The sequence below is a fragment of the Patiria miniata genome, unplaced genomic scaffold, assembly GCF_015706575.1.
Source record: "Patiria miniata isolate m_02_andy unplaced genomic scaffold, ASM1570657v1 HiC_scaffold_13, whole genome shotgun sequence".
In the NCBI taxonomy this organism is placed as follows: domain Eukaryota; kingdom Metazoa; phylum Echinodermata; class Asteroidea; order Valvatida; family Asterinidae; genus Patiria; species Patiria miniata.
The window spans coordinates 3,174,019-3,197,376 of NW_024037051.1; the positions used below are offsets into that span (position 1 = coordinate 3,174,019).

The 23,358-nt window shown below is 42.2% G+C and overlaps 2 protein-coding genes and 1 pseudogene across 2 annotated transcripts; all 3 read right to left on the minus strand.

Annotated features, from left to right (window-relative positions):
• Positions 1–505: 505 nt before the first annotated feature.
• On the minus strand, positions 506–4,515 carry LOC119719942 (annotated as a pseudogene).
• A 5,963-nt stretch (positions 4,516–10,478) lies between these two features.
• Positions 10,479–12,671, minus strand: LOC119719173 (monocarboxylate transporter 12-like). Its single transcript, XM_038188526.1, has 4 exons — positions 12,416–12,671; positions 12,135–12,275; positions 10,761–11,708; positions 10,479–10,656 (listed from the first exon to the last, which is right to left on the minus strand). Exons 1-4 carry the CDS (start codon positions 12,651–12,653, stop codon positions 10,508–10,510), a joined length of 1,476 nt encoding a protein of 491 aa, XP_038044454.1. The 5' UTR covers positions 12,654–12,671; the 3' UTR covers positions 10,479–10,507.
• A 6,151-nt stretch (positions 12,672–18,822) lies between these two features.
• On the minus strand, positions 18,823–21,234 carry LOC119719178 (monocarboxylate transporter 13-like). The gene is made up of 4 exons (XM_038188539.1): positions 20,817–21,234; positions 20,535–20,675; positions 19,152–20,099; positions 18,823–19,047 (listed from the first exon to the last, which is right to left on the minus strand). The coding sequence occupies exons 1-4, from the start codon at positions 21,052–21,054 to the stop codon at positions 18,899–18,901; spliced, it is 1,476 nt and encodes a 491-aa protein (XP_038044467.1). The 5' UTR covers positions 21,055–21,234; the 3' UTR covers positions 18,823–18,898.
• Between the last annotated feature and the right edge of the window lie 2,124 nt (positions 21,235–23,358).

Consider the following 23,358-nt stretch of genomic DNA (forward strand, 5'->3'; position numbering starts at 1 on the left):
TTTAGCCCAGATTTTCTCATTCTCAAACAAACTGTGGATTAGGGAACAAATTTTTTTTCGAAATGGTACATCATAAACTACATGTCTGGAAAGTTTTATAAAATTCGGCGGACCAGACCGCGTATCTCTAAAACTAAAGCGTTTTCAGGATCATGCCCACGGACTAGGGCCCTCAAGCGGGCGCTAGCACCAGTGTCGCACCCAGAATTTGGCTGGGGGGGGGGGGGGGGGGGGGGGGCTTAAAAAAGTTCTAAGAAAAAAATTGGGTTTTTTTTCGGGGGCGGACCATTTTGACGTTAGTGGCGCCACTTCCACCCCTATTATACTTCTCGAAAATGGGCCACGTACATGTCACCAAGGTCAAATCGTGGGACTAAAAAAAAAATATAGACAAAAATTGACCACCTCTTCGGGGGGAGGGGTTCAAGCCCCCTGAACGCCCCCCCCCCCCCCCTTGGGTGCGCCACTGCCCAGCACTCGCATGAGTCCTTCTCGGGAAATACCACTACGCTGTAATGTTATCCTTGCTGTGAACATTTCACAGAATAGAAACAATTCTCCTAGAGCTGCGCTTCCTCTTTCCAAATGTCAGACATGCCATTGAGAAATTATTACCGTCCAGCTTGCCCCCAAAAATTACAAGTATCTTTAAATACGCATAAACTGACATTATGAGAAGTCTATGGAAATGTTAATGGCGCTTTTAATACTGGTTGATCAGTAGCAGGGCAATCCTGTCTATTCCTTCATACATCGGCAGGGCTGATGTCAATGCCTGGTTCCACCGTCTCAGTAGGGGTAAGATGAGCAGTTGTGCAGCACAGATGAAGTACACTGCGCTACCCACGTAGAAGACTGTCTGATAGCTATCACCGGTCAGGTCCAGAATCCATCCTACGAGTGGTTAAATATAAAGACAATTATTTATACAAGGACATATAGAATCTCTATTTTTTTTAGAAGGCTCCAAACTGACGAACAATAATCTTCAAACTCACCTGCTAAAAGGGGCCCAAGTATAACTCCAATGCCCGAGAATATCTGGAAGAGTCCAACTCCAACAGCTAATTTCCTCACCCCGACAAATTGACGGGTTAAAACGATCACGATGGCGAAAAAGAACCCCGTCGCAAATCCATGTAGAAACGAAGCTATCGCAAAAATGTAATAGCTTTCAAAATTCAGGAGAAGTACAGAAGACCCAGCAAGAGCCATTAAGATGGCGGTCACGTGCTCGGCCGATAGTTTCCAGCTCACCAGCAACCCATTTCCAAGACGACCAAGCAAGCTTCCGACACCCAAAATACTGAGCAAGATTGCGGCACTGGAGGGCGCCACACCCACGCTCTGCGCGCGGGGAACCAGGTAAAGGACGAGCCCCATGTACGCGATGTTGAATTCCAGCTGGATGACGCACAGCAGGAAGAAGCGGTAGCTTTTTACAAAAAGATGAAAACCCAGTGAGGATGCTAATCTCTTGAGTAATTTCAGAATGGGATTTGAGTTCTTGCTGTCGGTTGTGAGCGATACATAACCCGTGCTGCTGTTGGGAGTTTTGTCGGGTTCTGCAGGTAGACCTACTGTTTGAAGTTGGAGTACATCGTCACTATGGCGATAGTTTTCTTCGCTTTTCTGGTCATCATTGGACATGTCCCCTGTCTCCTTCACTGCAAGGTGTTGGTGTTTCGAATGAAGATTCCCTCCGGACTTTCGTGTGGCTCGAATTGGGCGGAAAAGGGCGCTTAGTGTGACAATGTTTGCAGCAATTGCAGAGGCGATCATAAACGTTCCTCGCCAACCGAAGTTTTCCAAAAGAAATTGAAAAATAGGCGGAGCCGCCATCATCCCCATTCCATTGCCCGAAATGGCTATCGCATGGGCTATTTTGTATTTCCTTTTGAAGTAAATCGCGACGGCAACTACAGCTGAACTATAACCAATCCCAATTCCTGATCCTATTATATGAACACGAACACACACAAAGAAAAAAAAACAATACATGAACATCTGTAAGCATCTGATTAATCAAACAAACGTGTCTGTAGTTAACTTGAAAATTGCAATTCACAGTAGTAGTGCATGAACATGCAAAGCGTGTTCTCGCTGGTCGGCGGTTTTTTTTTTATCATCCTATATTACAAGATCCTACGTACGCTGTCTGACTGATAGCCTTGACCAATGCTGTCAAGCCAAGCTTTTTCCCTGAACTGTCCGGCAGCCGTTGCTGTCAAGCCAAGCTTTCAGTTCCCTGAACTGTCCGGCAGCCGTTTTACCCTACTTGTCACGGCAACGTACGCCGCTCGCAGCCCCCGGCCCCTGGCTAGCTAGCTCCGCTTGCGAATTGCCTGTACTGCGCGCGCGATGTGCTCCTAACACAAATCCGCACACGGACGTACGTACACGTACATGTACAGAACCTGTACACGTACATGTACAGAACCTGTACCTGTACATGTACATGTACAGTATACAGTAACCATGCCGTGGGAGTCACACAGAAGACAGCCTTGATGCAACCGTTTCTGCTCATTATGATAATAAGTATGCGCTATGGTAAATAGTCTTCTCTCATCGGATAATGGCTGACGATAAAATAAATATTCATCACTACTGCGTGAAGTCGAAGGGTCAATAAACTTTGTACACGTGCGTGTGGTTTGTGTTGTTAGCGCAGTAAAAGCTAGCTCAGTAGCTGTCAAACTTGTACATTTAGTTGCAGGTCGTGTCACATCTGCAGTATATTTATGTTCGATGGCGTTTCAATTAATTTGGATTACAATATTATTAGCTGTGATAATACATGTTACGTACATTTCTGTCATCGTGGAGGAAAAAACACCAATCAATTTGTAGCTTATCGGCCGCAGAATTGAGACATCCATTTAGGCTTACTTCTGAAACCTCCATTTTGTTCGGTTACTGCAGCACGACAATGTGTACACACGTACACATGTACATTATGTACAGTATGTACATGTACATGTACAAGTACATAATACAACGCATCACACACACATCGTTCGTTCAACACGCGCACGCACACGACGAAGCGAAGTAACATGAATATGCATGTTTGGGTCAAAGTGCACGGGCTGTGATTGGCTATCGTGTAAAATATGTGCATCAGAAATTTTCGGCCGATATTGGCCGAAAACGTAAAGAAAACACATAAGAAATTGGCGACGGTTGCGTCAAGGCTGTCTTTCGCCTCGACTGCGACTGCGTATTGGTTACTGCATGGGGTGCACGTAGTACGTACGTACGTAGGTACTGTATACGTACCGGCAAAGCGCGCGGCGTACGTGTGCCGTGACAAGTACAGTACAGGCAAGCGGAGCTAGCCAGGGGGCTGCTACAAGGGCGGATCCAGGGGGGGGGGGGGGGGGGGCCAAAGGGGGCCATGGGCCCCCCCCAAAACGAAACCAATTATTTTTTTTTTTATGTGACATCGCAATAAGGCAGGCAATGAGTACACCACCATCTTTTCCTCAAAAAAAAATTGGTTAAAGTGGTCAGAAATTGCCTCAGATCGCACCACAGAGCATCTAGAATCCAAAAAATTTTCGGGGCCCTCACGGGCCCCGAACCCCACGCCGTAATTTTTGAGACCCACTTTTTTGGGGGGGACCAAATTTTTTTTTGGCCCCCCCCAAAATTGTGTTCTGGATCCGCCCTTGGGCTGCTAGCGGCGTACGTTGCCGTGACAAGTAGGGTTAAAACGGCTGCCGGACAGTTCAGGGGAAAAGCTTGGCTTGACAGCATTGGTCAAGGCTATCTGACTGATGGCTGTGAGTCACTTTTTTGGTAAAAGGCGCGGCCTAGCGAGAGTGTGGAACCACAAATACAAAATGGTTAATGGAGCGGTTTAGTTGTCTAAACGATTATAGTTTGAAGTTCATACTTTGTATGCACTGAACTGAGCTTGACGATAAAGATTTTGAATCAGAGGTTGACATTTTTCACTTTCGTCAACAAAGAAGGTAAGTGAAGGTGAATTACCAATTATGGAAACTGTAATGTACAGCTGGTATATGTCAGTCACCCAGTAACTACAGAGAAGACCAATAAACATCAAAATTCCTCCGACCATTCCGGAGACTCTGCATCCGAAACGTTCCGTCAGAACCCTGCAGGAAGACCTTGAAAGACATTGAACGAGAAAAAAGGGAAGATGTAAATAACAGAACTAGGCTGATAACATGGCTGCCTTGCTACAAGTAACATGGTTTATATGCCTTTCCCCGGGCAATCTGGACTAAGAGTGCAAAATTACCATACCACTAAAGCATGACATTGAAGAAAAGATGCTCTGAATGGCCGCAGTCTCTTTGTCGTTGGTGTCGAAATCTTCCTTCCAGCTCAAGTACATGACGCCTCCGCTCGAAGGAGACCATACTGGATGACGAGGGACAGGTGAGCGGCGATGACCACCACGATACCCCAGCCGGCTTCCTTTGGAGAATCTGGCTGAGCCTCTGCTCCACGCCTGGTCCGCAAGGTAGAACTCTTTGCCATAATTATTTTACAGTAAGTCCGGGGAAGGGTTTATTATAATGTCGAATGCAAGGTTGAAGTCAATGTTATTTGAAAGGCGGTGTTTATGTTGAAACATGTAGTGGAACAGAAACGTTGGCAGCAACGTTTATATACACTTTCAAGTTTGGCTTCAACTGATATGTAGTGTATTAAACTACATGTAAGCATGAGTTCAAATGATATGATTAAACTACATGTATGCATATTTAACATCTAGCACTTACAAAACTTTGAACTTTGAGCCGTTTTGTTACAGCGAGGACAATGGGGGGGGGGGGGGCTGGTACCATCTGTCGATGGGGGCGCTGTTCAACTTGAACAATTATGCACACAAAGGGCCAATATATGGTGCTTTTTAGGGCGATACAAGTGCGAAAATTCTGAAAAAGGCACCCAAAACGGCAGATGCCACAAAAAAAGCACTTCTTTTTTGAAAAGGGCACTTGTTCAGAGAAAAAAAGGGCACTTCGTAAAAAAAAGGCCACTCTTTACAAATTATTGGGGGGGGGGGGGGTAAGCCCGTTGAAAAAAGGGCATTTAAATGGAAAATGGCAGTCTTTACAAAATATTGGGTAAATACCCCCCTCACCCCCCCGTCAATTTTGGAGGAAATATCACCGATTATGATGATCGTGATTACTCTATATGTTAATTGCACAATAAAGCGACAACAAAATTAATCCAACTGGACAACAGGATTGTCGGCACAACAAATATGATCGTAATTTATTCTACAATAATCAAGAAATATGCAGTAGTGATTGAGTCTTAAGGAAGTGGTTAAGTACCAGGGTCACTTAATTACACTTGGGATACAACTAACAGGCCACATAAGCAGCAACGCGCACAGCCTGAACGATTTGCTCAATGTAAACAATGCACTGCTAAGTCAACAATGTACAACTGATGAAAAGAGTCTACAAACACGTACAAGTTTAACGTTGCTTTCGAGTTTATTTTCCAGGTTAAGGTCGGTCAGCATCGCATATGGAATTCCTGAACCCATCAGCCCAACAGATAAGGACACATAGAATACTACAACGTAAAAATTAGCTTCTCCAACAAGGTAAAAATATTGAAATTATTGGTCAGAAATGTTTTCGTTCGGTTTTGAGCACTTTTTACCCAGGACTCCCTCCGTAACGTAGGGAGGAAAGGGAGTCCACCAGGGCTACACTCCAATATGCACTACACATCAATCATGTAAGCAACTTACACTCCAATGTAAGTAAAAAACGCCAAATGTGAACACTCGTACGCCTATATGTAAGTAATGCACGCAAATGTAAACGATACACGCTGTTAAGCCTTAAAGAGGTTGTGGAATGCTCGTAGACATTTCCGTCATTTTTTGGGTATATGTAGCCTAAGGTGTGATCGGGAGTCCTGTTTATTACGTCACTATTTACTATGTTTTGTTTGCTGCTCCCAACGACGACTTTTTCACAAATAGCACGTTCGGGTCGAAGTACGTACGAAGTCTGAGCGGCGATTTGGCGAATATAAATGTTTGTTTCTGTTTATATTACCTTCGGATAGTACGGTATTATTTCGGAGTTCATGCTGAAAACAGCTTACCATTTAAAATTGCTCCAGTTATGATCGGACACATGAATACATGCAAATCAATGAACATGCATCCTCTCCGAATAACATCAGTATTCACTACCCATATTCACTTTTTCTACGTTAAAAAAAATAAATACATACTGACATTGATCACTACCTAAAAGAAACATTTTTAAACAAAATAATTAATTTTATCAGACAGTTTAAATTTCGTTATCCTTTGTACATGTTCTTACATAAAAAAAAATCATAACTTAACTGGACAGTGTTTCATAAAATAGTTGTCTACCCGACCACTCTGCGTTTGTAACAACAAACGCGAAGCTCTAGTTATACTCGTAATTGTTTTAGCTTCTACTAATCAAAAATTAATGAGACATATAATTTAGGGCAGCATGTATTAAACCGATAACTGAAACTGTGCGAATTATCATTATGGCCCAAAGTAGGTGGATCTTCTTCGTTTGTGTGACCAAGCGATCGCTAGCTTTAAAGAATTCCGCTAACTGAAACGAATAATAAGTCAACTAAAGTTAAGAGAAATCAGTGGCGTAAATCTGTGTCGCCGGCGAGTGGGGGGGGGAAACCCTAAAATTTCCCGGTGGTGGAAATTTGGAAAGCGGGGGGGGGGGGGGGGGGGGGGGGGGGGGGGGGGGGGGGGGGGGGACAACACATCATAGGGGCCTGGACAACACATCATAGGGGCGCTCTTCGGGATAAAGATGTATATCAATATACTCGCGCTTACCGTAACTTTTTTAAGCTTTCGCACTTTGTTTCTCCACTTTTCAGTGCTATTGAATACATTTTAGTTGTTTTTAGTACCTCAAAATCCGCATTTTTTCCTCTCTCAGCACAAAAAAAAAGTGGTGGTTGGGGGGGGGGGGGGTTGATTCAATCGCCCATCCCCCCTGGTCAAAAAGTGGGGGATATAATACCCCCACCCCCCCCCCCCCCAATGCACGGTTCTTAACTTTATTGAGTGTACAAGATACTGATTTTTGAGAAATGAAATAAGTTTTTGCTTTTAAAATAAAAAAACAATGGTTTTGCTCAGAAAACAAAATGACTTAAGTGCTCAAGAATTACATCACCGACCTACTAGATTGTCACGTGTAGTCCTTGGGACGAGGCTTTTTTTTCGCTCGCCACGCGGTCTGGTTCGCCGAATTTTATAAAACTTCCCAGACATGTAGATTATGGTGTATCATATCGAAAAAACTTTGTGCCCCGATTCACACTTTGTTTGGGAATGAGGAAATCTGGCATAAAAACGTCGAAAATTCTACATGAAAAAAAAAAAAATCAGAAACAGCGCCCTCTATTGACATAGTCAGAAACCTTTTCTCACACAATGGCCGTACGAGTTCGGGCGGTCTGTTCTTGACGCGAGTATTTTTATTATTCTCGCACTCGAACGGCGCGGCGGAAACTCGACCCACCAACACTGCACTTAGAATAGGATCTCACACCACCGTACATGACCTAAGTATGCCTGAAATTAAAAAAAATGTTATAATTTGATGCAGCCTCAAAAAAAAGAAGAAGAGGCGGGTGGGCCGTTGGGTTTTACTGGTGGTTTTAAGGGAATGGATGGAGCAACAACAAAACATGAATCAATTCTTAAAACAATATTCAAAATAACAAAAACGATTCTCAGCTGAAACAAAATAATAGCAGTTGTAATGCTGCCACTCAACGCTTCCAAATAAAGGAATATAAGTTCTTTTTTCTTAAAAACGTTTGCAAACAGAAAGTGGGTCCTTCAATTTGCGATGAGACTTTTGACATGTTAGGCCTATATACAACAATTTATGTAATCGGTCTGTGATGTATACATTTTGTCAGTTGAAAATAAACGAGTCAAATGCTCATTCAGTACAGATTGAAAAAAACTTATGTCATCTAAATACCATTCTTCTTGTGTGGGTGAAAACTGTGCATATTTCAATTGTCCCCCACAAACACATAAATCAATGAAATTAAATTATATTATATTAAATAAATCACGATTTGTATTTCTTTAGGTAATTACTTAAACCACATTGCGCCTGGAACATGAAAAAACAGTATTTGCAGTTATAGCCGTCTTTTTATTTCTGAGTCATTTTTTTATATATAAAATTGTAATCAAAAATAAAAATCAACCTAAGTACATTGATTGTAGTGTATGAGAACACGAGATGTAATTTTTGAGTGGTTTTGTAATAAGACGCTTCGACTTATCTGGTATACATGCATATAATCCCTTTTTAAAATTCTGCGTCACTGCTATTGAAAAGGGGGAAAAATCTGTTAAAACAATTTCATTTATGGATTTTCGACAAATCCCACCCCCCCCCAAAAAAAAGGGGGGATCAGAACTGAGAGATATTCCCCTGAGATTCTCATCTAGGTATACGGTTTAACTATACCAATCATTTTTTATTTGGCTAATACATAACATTCGATCTTAAAACTTTCAGTGCATTGATCATTTCAAGTTGGACAAACTGTTATAAAAAGGGTTTGTCATCGTGATGAGAAATAATAACACAAATCTAGAATATGCATGTATTATGAAACTTGAAAGAAGTATAGATTTTCCCGGGTATTTTAAAACATTTTTCATTCAAATTCACAAACTCTAACATTCCATTTCGCCATTCCATTAAAAAAGTTCAAAGAAAAAAAATTTGGTTTTTTCGGGGGCGGACCATTTTGACGTTAGTGGCGCCACTTACACCCCTATTATACTTCTCGAAAATGGGCCACGTACATGTCACCAAAGTCAAATCGTGAGACTAAAAAAAAAATATAGACACTAAATTTACCACACAAAAAAATTAACCACCTCTTCGGGGGGGGGGGGGGTGCGCCACTGCCCAGCACTCGCAAGAGTCCTTCTCGGGAAATACCACTACGCTGTAATGTTATCCTTGCTGTGAACATTTCACAGGTATACGGTTTAACTATACCTATCAATTTTTATTTGGCTAATACATAACATTCAATCTTAAAACTTTAAGTGCATTGATCATTTCAAGTTGGACAAACTGTTATATATAAAAAGGGTTTGGCATCGTAATGAGAAATAATAACACAAATCTAGAATATGCATGTATTATGAAAGTTGAAAGAAGTATAGATTTTCCCGGGTATTTTAAAACATTTTTCATTCAAATTCACAAACTCTAACATTCAATTCGCCGAGAACAATTTCACACGCTTTAAACAAACTAATTAGTCATTTACCATTCAATTTCAAAGTTTGGTCAACGTCTTTAGTCACCGTTTTTACTGATGAAATTCGTCTAAGCTGTTGCCGAATGGCAGCATTCAGTGATCAAATTCGTCTTATATACATGTAAATCAATTAGACGAATATAATTTCTGAATGACAAGGTTTGGCGTAGACGAGACGAAATTGAATACTCCGTGACGAAAACGTGTGTTCATCGTTTGAATTCGCTTGAACTGAATTTGAAATTGTCTGACACCAGACGAAATTAAACACAGAGAGTGCACTAAATCAATGTTGATGGACAAATTTGAATAATAGCAGGGAAACCTATATTATCTGGCAAGCACTCATTGCGCGCGAAAAGGGTTCTGACTGCGTCAATCGAGGGCGCTATTTCTTACGTTTTTTCTCATGCAGAATTTTCGACGTTTTTAGCCCAGATTTTCTCATTCTCAAACAAACTGTGGATTAGGGAACACATTTTTTTTCGAAATGGTACATCATAAACTACATGTCTGGAAAGTTTTATAAAATTCGGCGGACCAGACCGCGCGTATCTCTAAAACTAAAGCGTTTTCAGGATCTCGTCCCACGGACTAGGGCCCTCAAGCGGGCGCTAGCACCAGTGTCGCACCCAGAATTTGGCTGGGGGGGGGGGGGGGGGCTTAAAAAAGTTCTAAGAAAAAAATTGGGTTTTTTTTTCGGGGGCGGACCATTTTGACGTTAGTGGCGCCACTTCCACCCCTATTATACTTCTCGAAAATGGGCCACGTACATGTCACCAAGGTCAAATCGTGGGACTAAAAAAAAATATAGACAAAAATTGACCACCTCTTCGGGGGGAGGGGGGTTCAAGCCCCTGAACGCCCCCCCCCCCCATCCTTGGGTGCGCCACTGCCCAGCACTCGCATGAGTCCTTCTCGGGAAATACCACTACCGTACGCTGTAATGTTATCCTTGCTGTGAACATTTCACAGAATAGAAACAATTCTCCTAGAGCTGCGCTTCCTCTTTCCAAATGTCAGACATGCCATTGAGAAATTATTACCGTCCAGCTTGCCCCCAAAAATTACAAGTATCTTTAAATACGCATAAACTGACATTATGAGAAGTCTATGGAAATGTTAATGGTGCTTTTAATACTGGTTGATCAGTAGCAGGGCAATCCTGTCTATTCCTTCATACATCGGCAGGGCTGATGTCAATGCCTGGTTCCACCCGTCTCAGTAGGGGTAAGATGAGCAGTTGTGCAGCACAGATGAAGTACACTGCGCTACCCACGTAGAAGACTGTCTGATAGCTATCACCGGTCAGGTCCAGAATCCATCCTACGAGTGGTTAAATATAAAGACAATTATTTATACAAGGACATATAGAATCTCTATTTTTTTTAGAAGGCTCCAAACTGACGAACAATAATCTTCATACTCACCCGCTAAAAGGGGCCCAAGTATAACTCCAATGCCCGAGAATATCAGGAAGAGTCCAACTCCAACAGCTAATTTCCTCACCCCGACAAATTGACGGGTTAAAACGATCACGATGGCGTAAAAGAACCCCGTCGCAAATCCATGTAGAAACGAAGCTATCGCAAAAATGTAATAGCTTTCAAAATTCAGGAGAAGTACGGAAGACCCAGCAAGAGCCATTAAGATGGCGGTCACGTGCTCGGCCGATAGTTTCCAGCTCACCAGCAACCCATTTCCAAGACGACCAAGCAAGCTTCCGACACCCAAAATACTGAGCAAGATTGCGGCGCTGGAGGGCGCCACACCCACGCTCTGCGCGCGGGGAACCAGGTAAAGGACGAGCCCCATGTACGCGATGCTGAATTCCAGCCGGATGACGCACAGCAGGAAGAAGCGGTAGCTTTTTACAAAAAGATGAAAACCCAGTGAGGATGCTAATCTCTTGAGTAATTTCAGAATGGGATTTGAGTTCTTGCTGTCGGTTGTGAGCGATACATAACCCGTGCTGCTGTTGGGAGTTTTGTCGGGTTCTGCAGGTAGACCTGTTTGAAGTACATCGTCACTATGGCGATAGTTTTCTTCGCTATTCTGGTCATCATTGGACATGTCCCCTGTCTCCTTCACTGCAAGGTGTTGGTGTTTCGAATGAAGATTCCCTCCGGACTTTCGTGTGGCTCGAATTGGGCGGAAAAGGGCGCTTAGTGTGACAATGTTTGCAGCAATTGCAGAGGCGATCAGAAACGTTCCTCGCCAACCGAAGTTTTCCAAAAGAAATTGAAAAATAGGCGGAGCCGCCATCATCCCCATTCCATTGCCCGAAATGGCTATCGCATGAGCTATTTTGTATTTCCTTTTGAAGTAAATCGCGACGGCAACCACAGCTGAACTATAACCAATCCCAATTCCTGCTCCTATTATATGAACACGAACACACACAAAGAAAAAAAAAACAATACATGAAAATCTGTAAGCATCTGATTAATCAAACAAACGTGTCTGTAGTTAACTTGAAAATTGCAATTCACAGTAGTAGTGCATGAACATGCAAAGCGTGTTCTCGCTGGTCGGCGGTTTTTTTTTTATCATCTTATATAACAAGATCCTACGTACGCTGTCTGACTGATGGCTGTGAGTCACTTTTTTTGGTAAAAGGCGAGGCCTAGCGAGAGTGTGGAACCACAAATACAAAATGGTTAATGGAGCGGTTTAGTTGTCTAAACGATTAGTTGAAGTTCATACTTTGTATGCACTGAACTGAGCTTGACGATAAAGATTTTGAATCAGAGGTTGACATTTTTCACTTTCGTCAACAAAGAAGGTAAGTGAAGGTGAATTACCAATTATGGAAACTGTAATGTACAGCTGGTATATGTCAGTCACCCAGTAACTACAGAGAAGACCAATAAACATCAAAATTCCTCCGACCATTCCGGAGACTCTGCATCCGAAACGTTCCGTCAGAACCCCTGCAGGAAGACCTTGAAAGACATTGAACGAGAAAAAAAGGGAAGATGTAAATAACAGAACTAGGCTGATAACATGGCTGCCTTGCTACAAGTAACATGGTTTATATGCCTTTCCCCGGGCAATCTGGACTAAGAGTGCAAAATTACCATACCACTAAAGCATGACATTGAAGAAATGATGCTCTGAACGGCTGCAGTCTCTTTGTCGTTGGTGTCGAAATCTTCCTTCCAGCTCAAGTACATGACGCCTCCGCTCCGAAGGAGACCATACTGGATGACGAGGGACAGGTGAGCGGCGATGACCACCACGATACCCCAGCCGCCTTCCTTTGGAGAATCTGGCTGAGCCTCTGCTCCACGCCTGGTCCGCAAGGTAGAACTCTTTGCCATAATTATTTTACAGTAAGTCCGGGGAAGGGTTTATTATAATGTCGAATGCAAGGTTGAAGTCAATGTTATTTGAAAGGCGGTGTTTATGTTGAAACATGTAGTGGAACAGAAACGTTGGCAGCAACGTTTATATACACTTTCAAGTTTGGCTTCAACTGATATGTAGTGTATTAAACTACATGTAAGCGTGAGTTCAAATGATATGATTAAACTACATGTATGCATATTAAACATCTAGCACTTACAAAACTTTGAACTTTGAGCCGTTTTGTTACAGCGAGGACAATGGGGGGGGGGGGGGGGCTGGTACCATCTGTCGATGGGGGCGCTGTTCAACTTGAACAATTATGCACACAAAGGGCCAATATATGGTGCTTTTTAGGGCGATACATGTGCGAAATTCTGAAAAAGGCACCCAAAACGGCAGATGCCACAAAAAAGGCACTTCTTTTTTGAAAAGGGCACTTGTTCAGAGAAAAAAGGGCACTTCGTAAAAAAAAGGCCACTCTTTACAAATTATTGGGGGGGGGGGGGGTAAGCCCGTTGAAAAAAGGACATTTAAATGGAAAATGGCAGTCTTTACAAAATATTGGGTAAATACCCTCCTCACCCCCCGGTCAATTTTGGAGGAAATATCACCGATTATGATGATCGTGATTACTCTATATGTTAATTGCACAATAAAGCGACAACAAAATTAATCCAACTGGACAACAGGATTGTCGGCACAACAAATATGATCGTAAGTTATTCTACAATAATCAAGAAATATGCAGTAGTGATTGAGTCTTAAGGAAGTGGTTAAGTACCAGGGTCACTTAATTACACTTGGGATACAACTAACAGGCCACATAAGCAGCAACGCGCACAGCCTGAACGATTTGCTCAATGTAAACAATGCACTGCTAAGTCAACAATGTACACCAATGTAGGAATTATATACCAATGTAAGTAATACATACCATGTAAACATTACACTCCAATTAGCCCAGGTTGGACGAAGTCTTCATTGCAATACGACTAACGTCCAGGGCAAGAATTCTCTACATGAAACCACCCAACATTTTTACCAGAGTTTTGTTATGTTTTACCTCGTTATAGAAGCTTATTTCACGCCTGCAAACTCTATGTGTCCTTATCTGTTGGGCTGATGGGTTCAGGAATTCCATATGCGATGTTGCCCGACCTTAATCTGGAAAATAAACTCTAAAGCAGCGTTAAACTTGTACGTGTTTGTAGTCTCTTTTCATCAGTTTATTCCCAGAGTCGTACGTCATGTACAATGTACGTGCGTACGAAAGCGCGTACGCACGCTAGCGCCCTCATTTGTTTAGTTTTGGTTGGAACCGTGACGTCACTCCAGTCAACCGATGTCGCGAAAACGCTCAACCAATGACCAAAGCCGAAACGTGTTTCTGGTAACTGGCGCGAAAACACGCTCGGTCATTGGATTAGCGACCGCGCCTCAAGTAAGTGCGCGTGCGTATGAGGGTGGTTACTAAGCAAATCGCGCGTGCGCACTGCATATTCATGCTGCATAGTCTGGCCCCCGGACCAGACGTGATATGAGCGTCGAGAATAATTGCCCGGTCTAGGGAACCAGACTACACGCTGCACAGACGTACATCATGTACATGTACGACTAGAATAGACTCGGCGGTGAGAAACTGATGAAAAGAGTCTACAAACACGTACAAGTTTAACGTTGCTTTCGAGTTTATTTTCCAGGTTAAGGTCGGTCAGCATCGCATATGGAATTCCTGAACCCATCAGCCCAACAGATAAGGACACATAGAATACTACGACGTAAAAATTAGCTTCTCCAACAAGGTAAAAATATTGAAATTATTGGTCAGAAATGTTTTCGTTCGGTTTTGAGCACTTTTTACCCAGGACTCCCTCCGTAACGTAGGGAGGAAAGGGAGTCCACCAGGGCTACACTCCAATATGCAATACACATCAATCATGTAAGCAACTTACACTCCAATGTAAGTAAAAAACGCCAAATGTGAACACTCGTACGCCTATGTAAGTAATGCACGCAAATGTAAACGATACACGCTGTTAAGCCTTAAAGAGGTTGTGGAATGCTCGTAGACATTTCCGTCATTTTTTGGGTATATGTAGCCTAAGGTGTGATCGGGAGTCCTGTTTATTACGTCACTATTTACACTGTTTTGTTTGCTGCTCCCAACGACGACTTTTTCACAAATAGCACGTTCGGGTCGAAGTACGTACGAAGTCTGAGCGGCGATTTGGCGAATATAAATGTTTGTTTCTGTTTATATTACCTTCGCATAGTACGGTATCATTTCGGTTTTTTTTTTCAGGCAAATGGTATTGGGAGTTCATGCTGAAAACAGCTTACCATTTAAAATTGCTCCAGTTATGATCGGACACATGAATACATGCAAATCAATGAACATGCATCCTCTCCAAATAACATCAGTTTTCACTACCCATATTCACTTTTTCTACGTTACAAAAAATAAATACATACTGACATTGATCACTACCTAAAAGAAACATTTTTAAACAAAATAATTAATTTTATCAGACAGGTTAAATTTCGTTATCCTTTGTACATGTTCTTACATAAAAAAATTCATAACTTAACTGGACAGTGTTTCATAAAATAGTTGTCTACCCGACCACTCTGCGTTTGTAACAACAAACGCGAAGCTCTAGTTATACTCGTAATTGTTTTAGCTTCTAGACTAATCAAAAATGAATGAGACATATAATTTAGGGCATGCAGCATGTATTAAACCGATAACTGAAATTGTGCGAATTATCATTATGGCCCAAAGTAGGTGGATCTTCTTCGTTTGTGACCAAGCGATCGCTAGCTTTAAAGTATTCCGCTAACTGAAACGAATAATAAGTCAACTAAAGTTAAGAGAAATCAGTGTCGTAAATCTGTGCCGCCGGCGAGTGGGGGGGGGGGGGGGGAACCCTAAAATTTCCCGGTGGTGGAAATTTGGAAGCGGGGGGGGGGGGGGGGCAACACATCATAGGGGCCTAGACAACACATCATAGGGGCGCTCTTCGGGATAAAGATGTATATCAATATACTCGCGCTTACCGTAACTTTTTAAAGCTTTCGCACTTTGTTTCTCCACTTTTCAGTGCTATTGAATACATTTAAGTTGTTTTTAGTACCTCAAAATACGCATTTTTTTCTCTCTCAGCACAAAAAAGTGGTTGTTGGGGGGGGGGGGGTGATTCAATCGCCCATCCCCCCTGGTCAAAAAGTGGGGGATATAATACCCCCACCCCCCCCCCCCCCCCCCCCAAATGCACGGTTCTTAACTTTATTGAGTGTACAAGATACTGATTATTGAGAAATGAAATAAGTTTTTGCTTTTAAAATAAAAAAACAATGGTTTTGCTCAGAAAACAAAATGACTTAAGTGCTCAAGAATTACATCACCGACCTACTAGATTGTCACGTGTAGTCCTTGGGACGAGGCTTTTTTTTCGCTCGCCACGCGGTCTGGTTCGCCGAATTTTATAAAACTTCCCAGACATGTAGATTATGGTGTATCATATCGAAAAAACTTTGTGCCCCGATTCACACTTTGTTTGGGAATGAGAAAATCTGGCATAAAAACGTCGAAAATTCTACATGAGAAAAAAAAAATCAGAAACAGCGCCCTCTATTGACATAGTCAGAAACCTTTTCTCACACAATGGCCGTACGAGTTCGGGCGGTCTGTTCTCGACGCGAGTATTTTTATTATTCTCGCACTCGAACGGCGCGGCGGAAACTCGACCCACCAACACTGCACTTAGAATAGGATCTCACACCACCGTACATGACCTAAGTATGCCTGAAATTAAAAAAAATGTTATAATTTGATGCAGCCTCAAAAAAAAGAAGAAGAGGCGGGTGGGCCGTTGGGTTTTACTGGTGGTTTTAAGGGAATGGATGGAGCAACAACAAAACATGAATCAATTCTTAAAACAATATTCAAAATAACAAAAACGATTCTCAGCTGAAACAAAATAATAGCAGTTGTAATGCTGCCACTCAACGCTTCCAAATAAAGGAATATAAGTTCTTTTTTCTTAAAAAACGTTTGCAAACAGAAAGTGGGTCCTTCAATTTGCGATGAGACTTTTGACATGTTAGGCCTATATACAACAATTTATGTAATCGGTCTGTGATGTATACATTTTGTCAGTTGAAAATAAACGAGTCAAATGCTCATTCAGTACAGATTGAAAAAACTTATGTCATCTAAATACCATTCTTCTTGTGTGGGTGAAAACTGTGCATATTTCAATTGTCCCCCACAAACACATAAATCAATGAAATTAAATTATATTATATTAAATAAATCACGATTTGTATTTCTTTAGGTAATTACTTAAACCACATTGCGCCTGGAACATGAAAAACAGTATTTGCAGTTATAGCCGTCTTTTTATTTCTGAGTCATTTTTTTATATATAAAATTGTAATCAAAAATAAAAATCAACCTAAGTACATTGATTGTAGTGTATGAGAACACGAGATGTAATTTTTGAGTGGTTTTGTAATAAGACGCTTCGACTTATCTGGTATACATGCATATAATCCCTTTTTAAAATTCTGCGTCACTGCTATTGAAAAGGGGGAAAAATCTGTTAAAACAATTTCATTTATGGATTTTCGACAAATCCCAACCCCCCCCCAAAAAAAGAAGGGGGGAGCAGAACTGAGAGATATTCCCCTGAGATTCTCATCTAGGTATACGGTTTAACTATACCAATCAATTTTTATTTGGCTAATACATAACATTCGATCTTAAAACTTTAAGTGCATTGATCATTTCAAGTTGGACAACCTGTTATAAAAAGGGTTTGTCATCGTGATGAGAAATAATAACACAAATCTAGAATATGCATGTATTATGAAACTTGAAAGAAGTATAGATTTTCCCGGCTATTTTTAAACATTTTTCATTCAAATTCACAAACTCTAACATTCAATTTCGCCCGAGAAAAATTTCACACGCTTATAACAAAACTAATTAGTCATTTACCATTCAATTTCAAAGTTTGGTCAACGTCTTTAGTCACCGTCTAAGCTGTTGCCGAATGGCAGCATTCAGTGATCAAATTCGTCTCATATACATGTAAATCAATTAGACGAATTTAATTTCTGAATGACAAGGTTTGGCGTAGACGAGACGAAATTGAATACTCCGTGACGAAAACGTGTGTTCATCGTTTGAATTTGCTTGAACTGAATTTGAAATTGTCTGACAACAGACGAAATGAAACATTGAGAGTGCACTAAATCAATGTTGATGGACACATTTGAATATTAGAAATAAACGATAAACGTTTTAAAATAGGAGGGAAAAGTTATATTATCTGGCAAGCACTCATTGCGTGCGAAAAGGGTTCTGACTGTGTCAATAGAGGGCGCTATTTCTTACTTTTTTTCTCATGCAAAATTGTCGGCGTTTTTAGCCCAGATTTTCTCATTCTCAAACAAACTGTGGATTGGGGAACAAAGTTTTTTTCGATATGGTACATCATAAACTACATGTCTGGAAAGTTTTTAAAAATTTGGCGGACAAGATCGCGTATCTCGAAAACTAAAGCGTTTTCAGGATCTCGTCCCACGGACTAGGGCCCTCAAGCGGGGGGGGGGGGGGGGGGGGGGGGGCCCTAGCACCAGTGGCGCACCCAGAATTTGGCTGGGGGGGGGGGGGGCTTAAAAAAGTTCAAAAATTGGGTTTTTTTTCGGGGGGCGTACTATTTTGACGTTGCTGGCGCCACTTACACTCCTATTATATTTCTCGAAAATGGGCCACGTATATGTCACCAAGGTCAAATCGTGTTACTAAAATAAAGAAAAAAATTAAAAATATAGACAAAAAAATTACCGAAAAAAAATTGACCACCTCTTTGGGGCGGAGGGGGGGGGGGTTCAAGCCCCCTGAACGCCCCCCCCCCCTTTGGGTGCGCCACTGCCCAGCACTCGCATGAGTCCTTCTCGGGAAATACCACTTCGCTGTAATGTTATCCTTGCTGTGAACATTTCACAGAATAGAAACAATTCTCCTAGAGCTGTGCGTCCTCTTTCCAAATGTCAGACATGCCATTGAGAAATTATTACCTTCCAGCTTGCCCCCAAAAATTACAACTATCTTTAAATACGCATAAACTGACATTATGAGAAGTCTATGGAAATGTTAATGACGGTTTAATACTGGTTGATCAGTAGCAGGGCAATCCTGTCTATTCCTTCATACATCGGCAGGGCTGATGTCAATGCCCGGTTCCACCCGTCTCAGTAGGGGTAAGATGAGCAGTTGTGCAGCACAGATGAAGTACACTGCGCTACCCACGTAGAAGACTGTCTGATAGCTATCACCGGTCAGGTCCAGAATCCATCCTACGAGTGGTGAAATATAAAGACAATTATTTAAACAAGGACATATAGAATCTCAATTTTTTTTAGAAGGCTCCAAACTCACGAACAATAATCTTCAAACTCACCCGCTAAAAGGGGCCCAAGTATAACTCCAATGCCCGAGAATATCTGGAAGAGTCCAACTCCAACAGCTAATTTCCTCACCCCGACAAATTGACGGGTTAAAACGATCACGATGGCGTAAAAGAACCCCGTCGCAAATCCATGTAGAAACGAAGCTATCGCAAAAATGTAATAGCTTTCAAAATTCAGGAGAAGTACGGAAGACCCAGCAAGAGCCATTAAGATGGCGGTCACGTGCTCGGCCGATAGTTTCCAGCTCACCAGCAACCCATTTCCAAGACGACCAAGCAAGCTTCCGACACCCAAAATACTGAGCAAGATTGCGGCGCTGGAGGGCGCCACACCCACGCTCTGCGCGCGGGGAACCAGGTAAAGGGCGAGCCCCATGTACGCGATGTTGAATTCCACCTGGATGACGCACAGCAGGAAGAAGCGGTAGCTTTTTACAAAAAGATGAAAACCCAGTGAGGATGCTAATCTCTTGAGTAATTTCAGAATGGGATTTGAGTTCTTGCTGTCGGTTGTGAGCGATACATAACCCGTGCTGCTGTTGGGAGTTTTGTCGGGTTCTGCAGGTAGACCTGTTTGAAGTACATCGTCACTATGGCGATAGTTTTCTTCGCTATTCTGGTCATCATTGGACATGTCCCCTGTCTCCTTCACTGCAAGGTGTTGGTGTTTCGAATGAAGATTCCCTCCGGACTTTCGTGTGGCTCGAATTGGGCGGAAAAGGGCGCTTAGTGTGACAATGTTTGCAGCAATTGCAGAGGCGATCAGAAACGTTCCTCGCCAACCGAAGTTTTCCAAAAGAAATTGAAAAATAGGCGGAGTCGCCATCATGCCCATTCCATTGCCCGAAATGGCTATCGCATGAGCTATTTTGTATTTCTTTTTGAAGTAAATCGCGACGGCAACCACAGCTGAACTATAGCCAATCCCAATTCCTGCTCCTATTATATGAAACGAACACACACAAAGAAAAAAACAAACAATACATTTAAATGAAAATCTGTAAGCATCTGATTAATCAAACAAACGTGTCTGTAGTTAACTTGAAAATTGCATTTCACAGTAGTAGTGCATGAACATTCAAAGCGTGTTCTCGCTGGTCGGCGTTTTTTTTTTATCATCCTATATTACAAGATCCTACGTACGGTGTCTGACTGATGGCCGTGTGTCACTTTTTGGGTAAAAGGCGCGGCCTAGCGAGAGTGAGGAACCACAAATACAAAATGGTTAATGGAGCGGTTTAGTTGTCTAAACGATTAAGTAGTTTGAAGTTCATACTTTGTATGCACTGAACTGAGCTTGACGATAAAGATTTTGAATCAGAGGTTGACATTTTTCACTTTCGTCAACAAAGAAGGTAAGTGAAAGTGAATTACCAATTATGGAAACTGTAATATAGAGCTGGTATATGTCAGTCACCCAGTAACTACAGAGAAGACCAATAAATGTCAAAATTCCTCCGACCATTCCGGAGACTCTGCATCCGAAACGTTCCGTCAGAACCCCTGCAGGAAGACCTTGAAAGACATTGAACGAGAAAAAAAGGGAAGATGTAAATAACAGAACTAGGCTAATAACATGGCTGCCTCGCTGCAAGTAACATGGTTGATATGCCTTTCCCGGGCAATCTGGACTACTAGAGTGCAAAATTACCATACCACTAAAGCATGACATTGAAGAAAAGATGCTCTGAACGGCCGCAGTCTCTTTGTCGTTGGTGTCGAAATCTTCCTTCCAGCTCAGGTACATGACGCCTCCGCTCTGAAGAAGACCATACTGGATGACGAGGGACAGGTGAGCGGCGATGACCACCACGATACCCCAGCCGCCTTCCTTTGGAGAATCGGGCTGAGCCTCTGCTCCACGCCTGGTCCGCAAGGTGGAAATCTTTGCCATAATTATTTTACAGTAAGTCCGGGGAAGGGTTTATTATAATGTCGAATGCAAGGTTGAAGTCAGTGTTATTTGAAAGGCGGTGTTTATGTTGAAACATGCAGTGGCACTGAAACGTTGGCAGCAACGTTTATATACACTTTCAAGTTCGGCTTCAACTGATACGTACTGTATTAAACTACATGTAGGCATGAGTTCAAATGATATGATTAAACTATGCATATTTAACATCTAGCACTTACAAAACTTTGAACTTTGAGCCGTTTTGTCACAGCGAGGACAATGCTGGCCAAATACCTCGATTTGCCCCAGTCGCTTGAGACATTGTTTATTTGCATGAGTTCATATGATATGATTAAACTATGCATATATAATATCTAGCACTTACAAAACTTTGAACTTTGAGCCGTTTTGTTACAGCAAGGACAATGCTGGCCAAATATCTCGATTTGCCCCAGTCGCTTGAGACTTTGTTTATTTGCAGAGCTTTGGTCGTTCTTACACTATCCAAGGGGGGCTGGAACTCTGATTCGTTACATTTTGTTCAACCTTTGAACTATGTAAAAAAAAAAAAAAAAGCTTTGTGTGCGCAGGATGCGTGTGTACAATATGTTTTTTTAAAATTTATTTCTTATCTATTTGTTTTTACATGTGTTACACAAGGTGCTCCTAACAGTTTAAAACTGGCTTCTATTGTGAGGCCCGGCATTAATTTCAAATGACCACGCGCATGTACAAATGAAATAGTGGCGGGAATCTGTCCTGGCCAAACCTAAGCTCGTTGTGTCCAAGTTTGACACCTATTAGAGTGTAGCTGATCTTCCCGAACCGGTCATTTTTATGGGGGGGGGGGGGTAACATTTTTTGAAAAGGGCACTTGTACATCCGTTGTGAAATGTAGACATGCTTTTTTCCGCACAATTGGCCTCCGTAAAATCAAAAAGCGGGGGGGGGGGGGGGCTGGTACCATCTGTCGATGGGGGCGCTGTTCAAAACAATTATGCACACAAAGGGCCAATATATGGTGCTTTTTAGGGCGATACATGTGCGAAATTCTGAAAAAGGCACCCAAAACGGCAGATGCCACAAAAAAGAGCACTTATTTTTTTGGAAAAGGGCACTTGTTCAGAAAAAAGGGCACTTCGTAAAAACAAAAGGGGACTCTTTACAAATTATTGGGTGGGGGGGGGGGGGGGGGGGGGGGGGTAAGCCCGTTGAAAAAGGGCATTTGAATGGAAAATGGCAGTCTTTACAAAATATTTGGGGGGGGGGGGGATGTAAATACCCCCCTTACCCGATGCAGCGTAGTATAAACGAGTCCTGTTTATTACGTCACGATTTACTATGTTTTGTTTGCTGCCCCCAACGACGACCTTTACACAAATTGCACGTTCGGGTCGAAACAGGACCTGGAAAACAGCTCTCACAAGTACCTTTTGTACTCATTTCATGACAGACACAATGTTCGCTTTTATTTCATTACACCTTAGGCTACATATACCCGAAAAATGACGGAGAAATGTCTTCGAGCATTCCACAACCTCTTTAAACAATAGAGGGTAATAGGGTCCCCAATTCCCGAGAGGTCCCAAATTTACGATCGTGTACAAAACATATGGGACTCCCAATTGGGAGGTCTTCCTAAAAACTTAAAATACAAACAAAAGAGGGACAAAGGGGGGGGGGGGTCCCTGTTTGCAGGCAAATACACACCTGTATGTGGATGTACAAGCATTAGGCAAAATAAAAAAGACTCCGGTTTCTGGTATGCGCGCTTCGCCGTAGCCATGCGCGTCGGCAAAATGAAAAAGGTTTTTTTTCAATAAAAGATGATGTCTCAAAACCGCCAAACTCACTGGTTTGACTGGAATCCTGCTGCTGCACAATTTTAACGTGTTTTCAGATTGGGTTATGGTTGAGAATAAGCTTTAAGTGGCCTCTCTGGACTCCCATATTTTGCACTAAGTTTAGTCGGGCACCATTTGCAGTCATCAGCCGACTTTGAAGCAAAAAGATCAGGTAAAAAAAAAAAAAAGCCGCGTCGCCGCACCACTTTTTGGGCAAGCTCCATACCAGAAACCGGAGACTTTTTTTTGGGCCTAACACTGTGTGGACTTCCGAACAAAAGAGGTCCAGATAAACCAGGTAGCAGCGACGTTGTGTGGACTTGCCCACGTCCACACAGTGTTTCCCCCTCTCTGGAAAACAGGTTTAGAGGCATTTTTGGGTAATAAGTTTAAGTGTGGCAAATGAAGAGCAACACTGTAGGGAATCATAGGGGAAAACATGGGTTGAAAGAGTTATCAC

What these genes read in the sequence shown, in the direction of transcription:
- LOC119719173 (XM_038188526.1), bottom strand. Translation starts at nt 12,653, where the DNA reads ATGGCAAAGAGTTCTACCTTGCGGACCAGGCGTGGAGCAGAGGCTCAG. An exon ending in TTCAATGTCATGCTTTAGTG is followed by an intron (nt 12,276 to 12,415) that starts GTATGGTAATTT and finishes ATGTCTTTCAAG; the next exon opens with GTCTTCCTGCAGGGGTTCTG. An exon ending in ACTTGGGCCCCTTTTAGCGG is followed by an intron (nt 10,657 to 10,760) that starts GTGAGTATGAAG and finishes AACCACTCGTAG; the next exon opens with GATGGATTCTGGACCTGACC.
- LOC119719178 (XM_038188539.1), bottom strand. Translation starts at nt 21,054, where the DNA reads ATGGCAAAGATTTCCACCTTGCGGACCAGGCGTGGAGCAGAGGCTCAG. An exon ending in TTCAATGTCATGCTTTAGTG is followed by an intron (nt 20,676 to 20,816) that starts GTATGGTAATTT and finishes ATGTCTTTCAAG; the next exon opens with GTCTTCCTGCAGGGGTTCTG. An exon ending in TATTACAGTTTCCATAATTG is followed by an intron (nt 20,100 to 20,534) that starts GTAATTCACTTT and finishes TTCATATAATAG; the next exon opens with GAGCAGGAATTGGGATTGGC.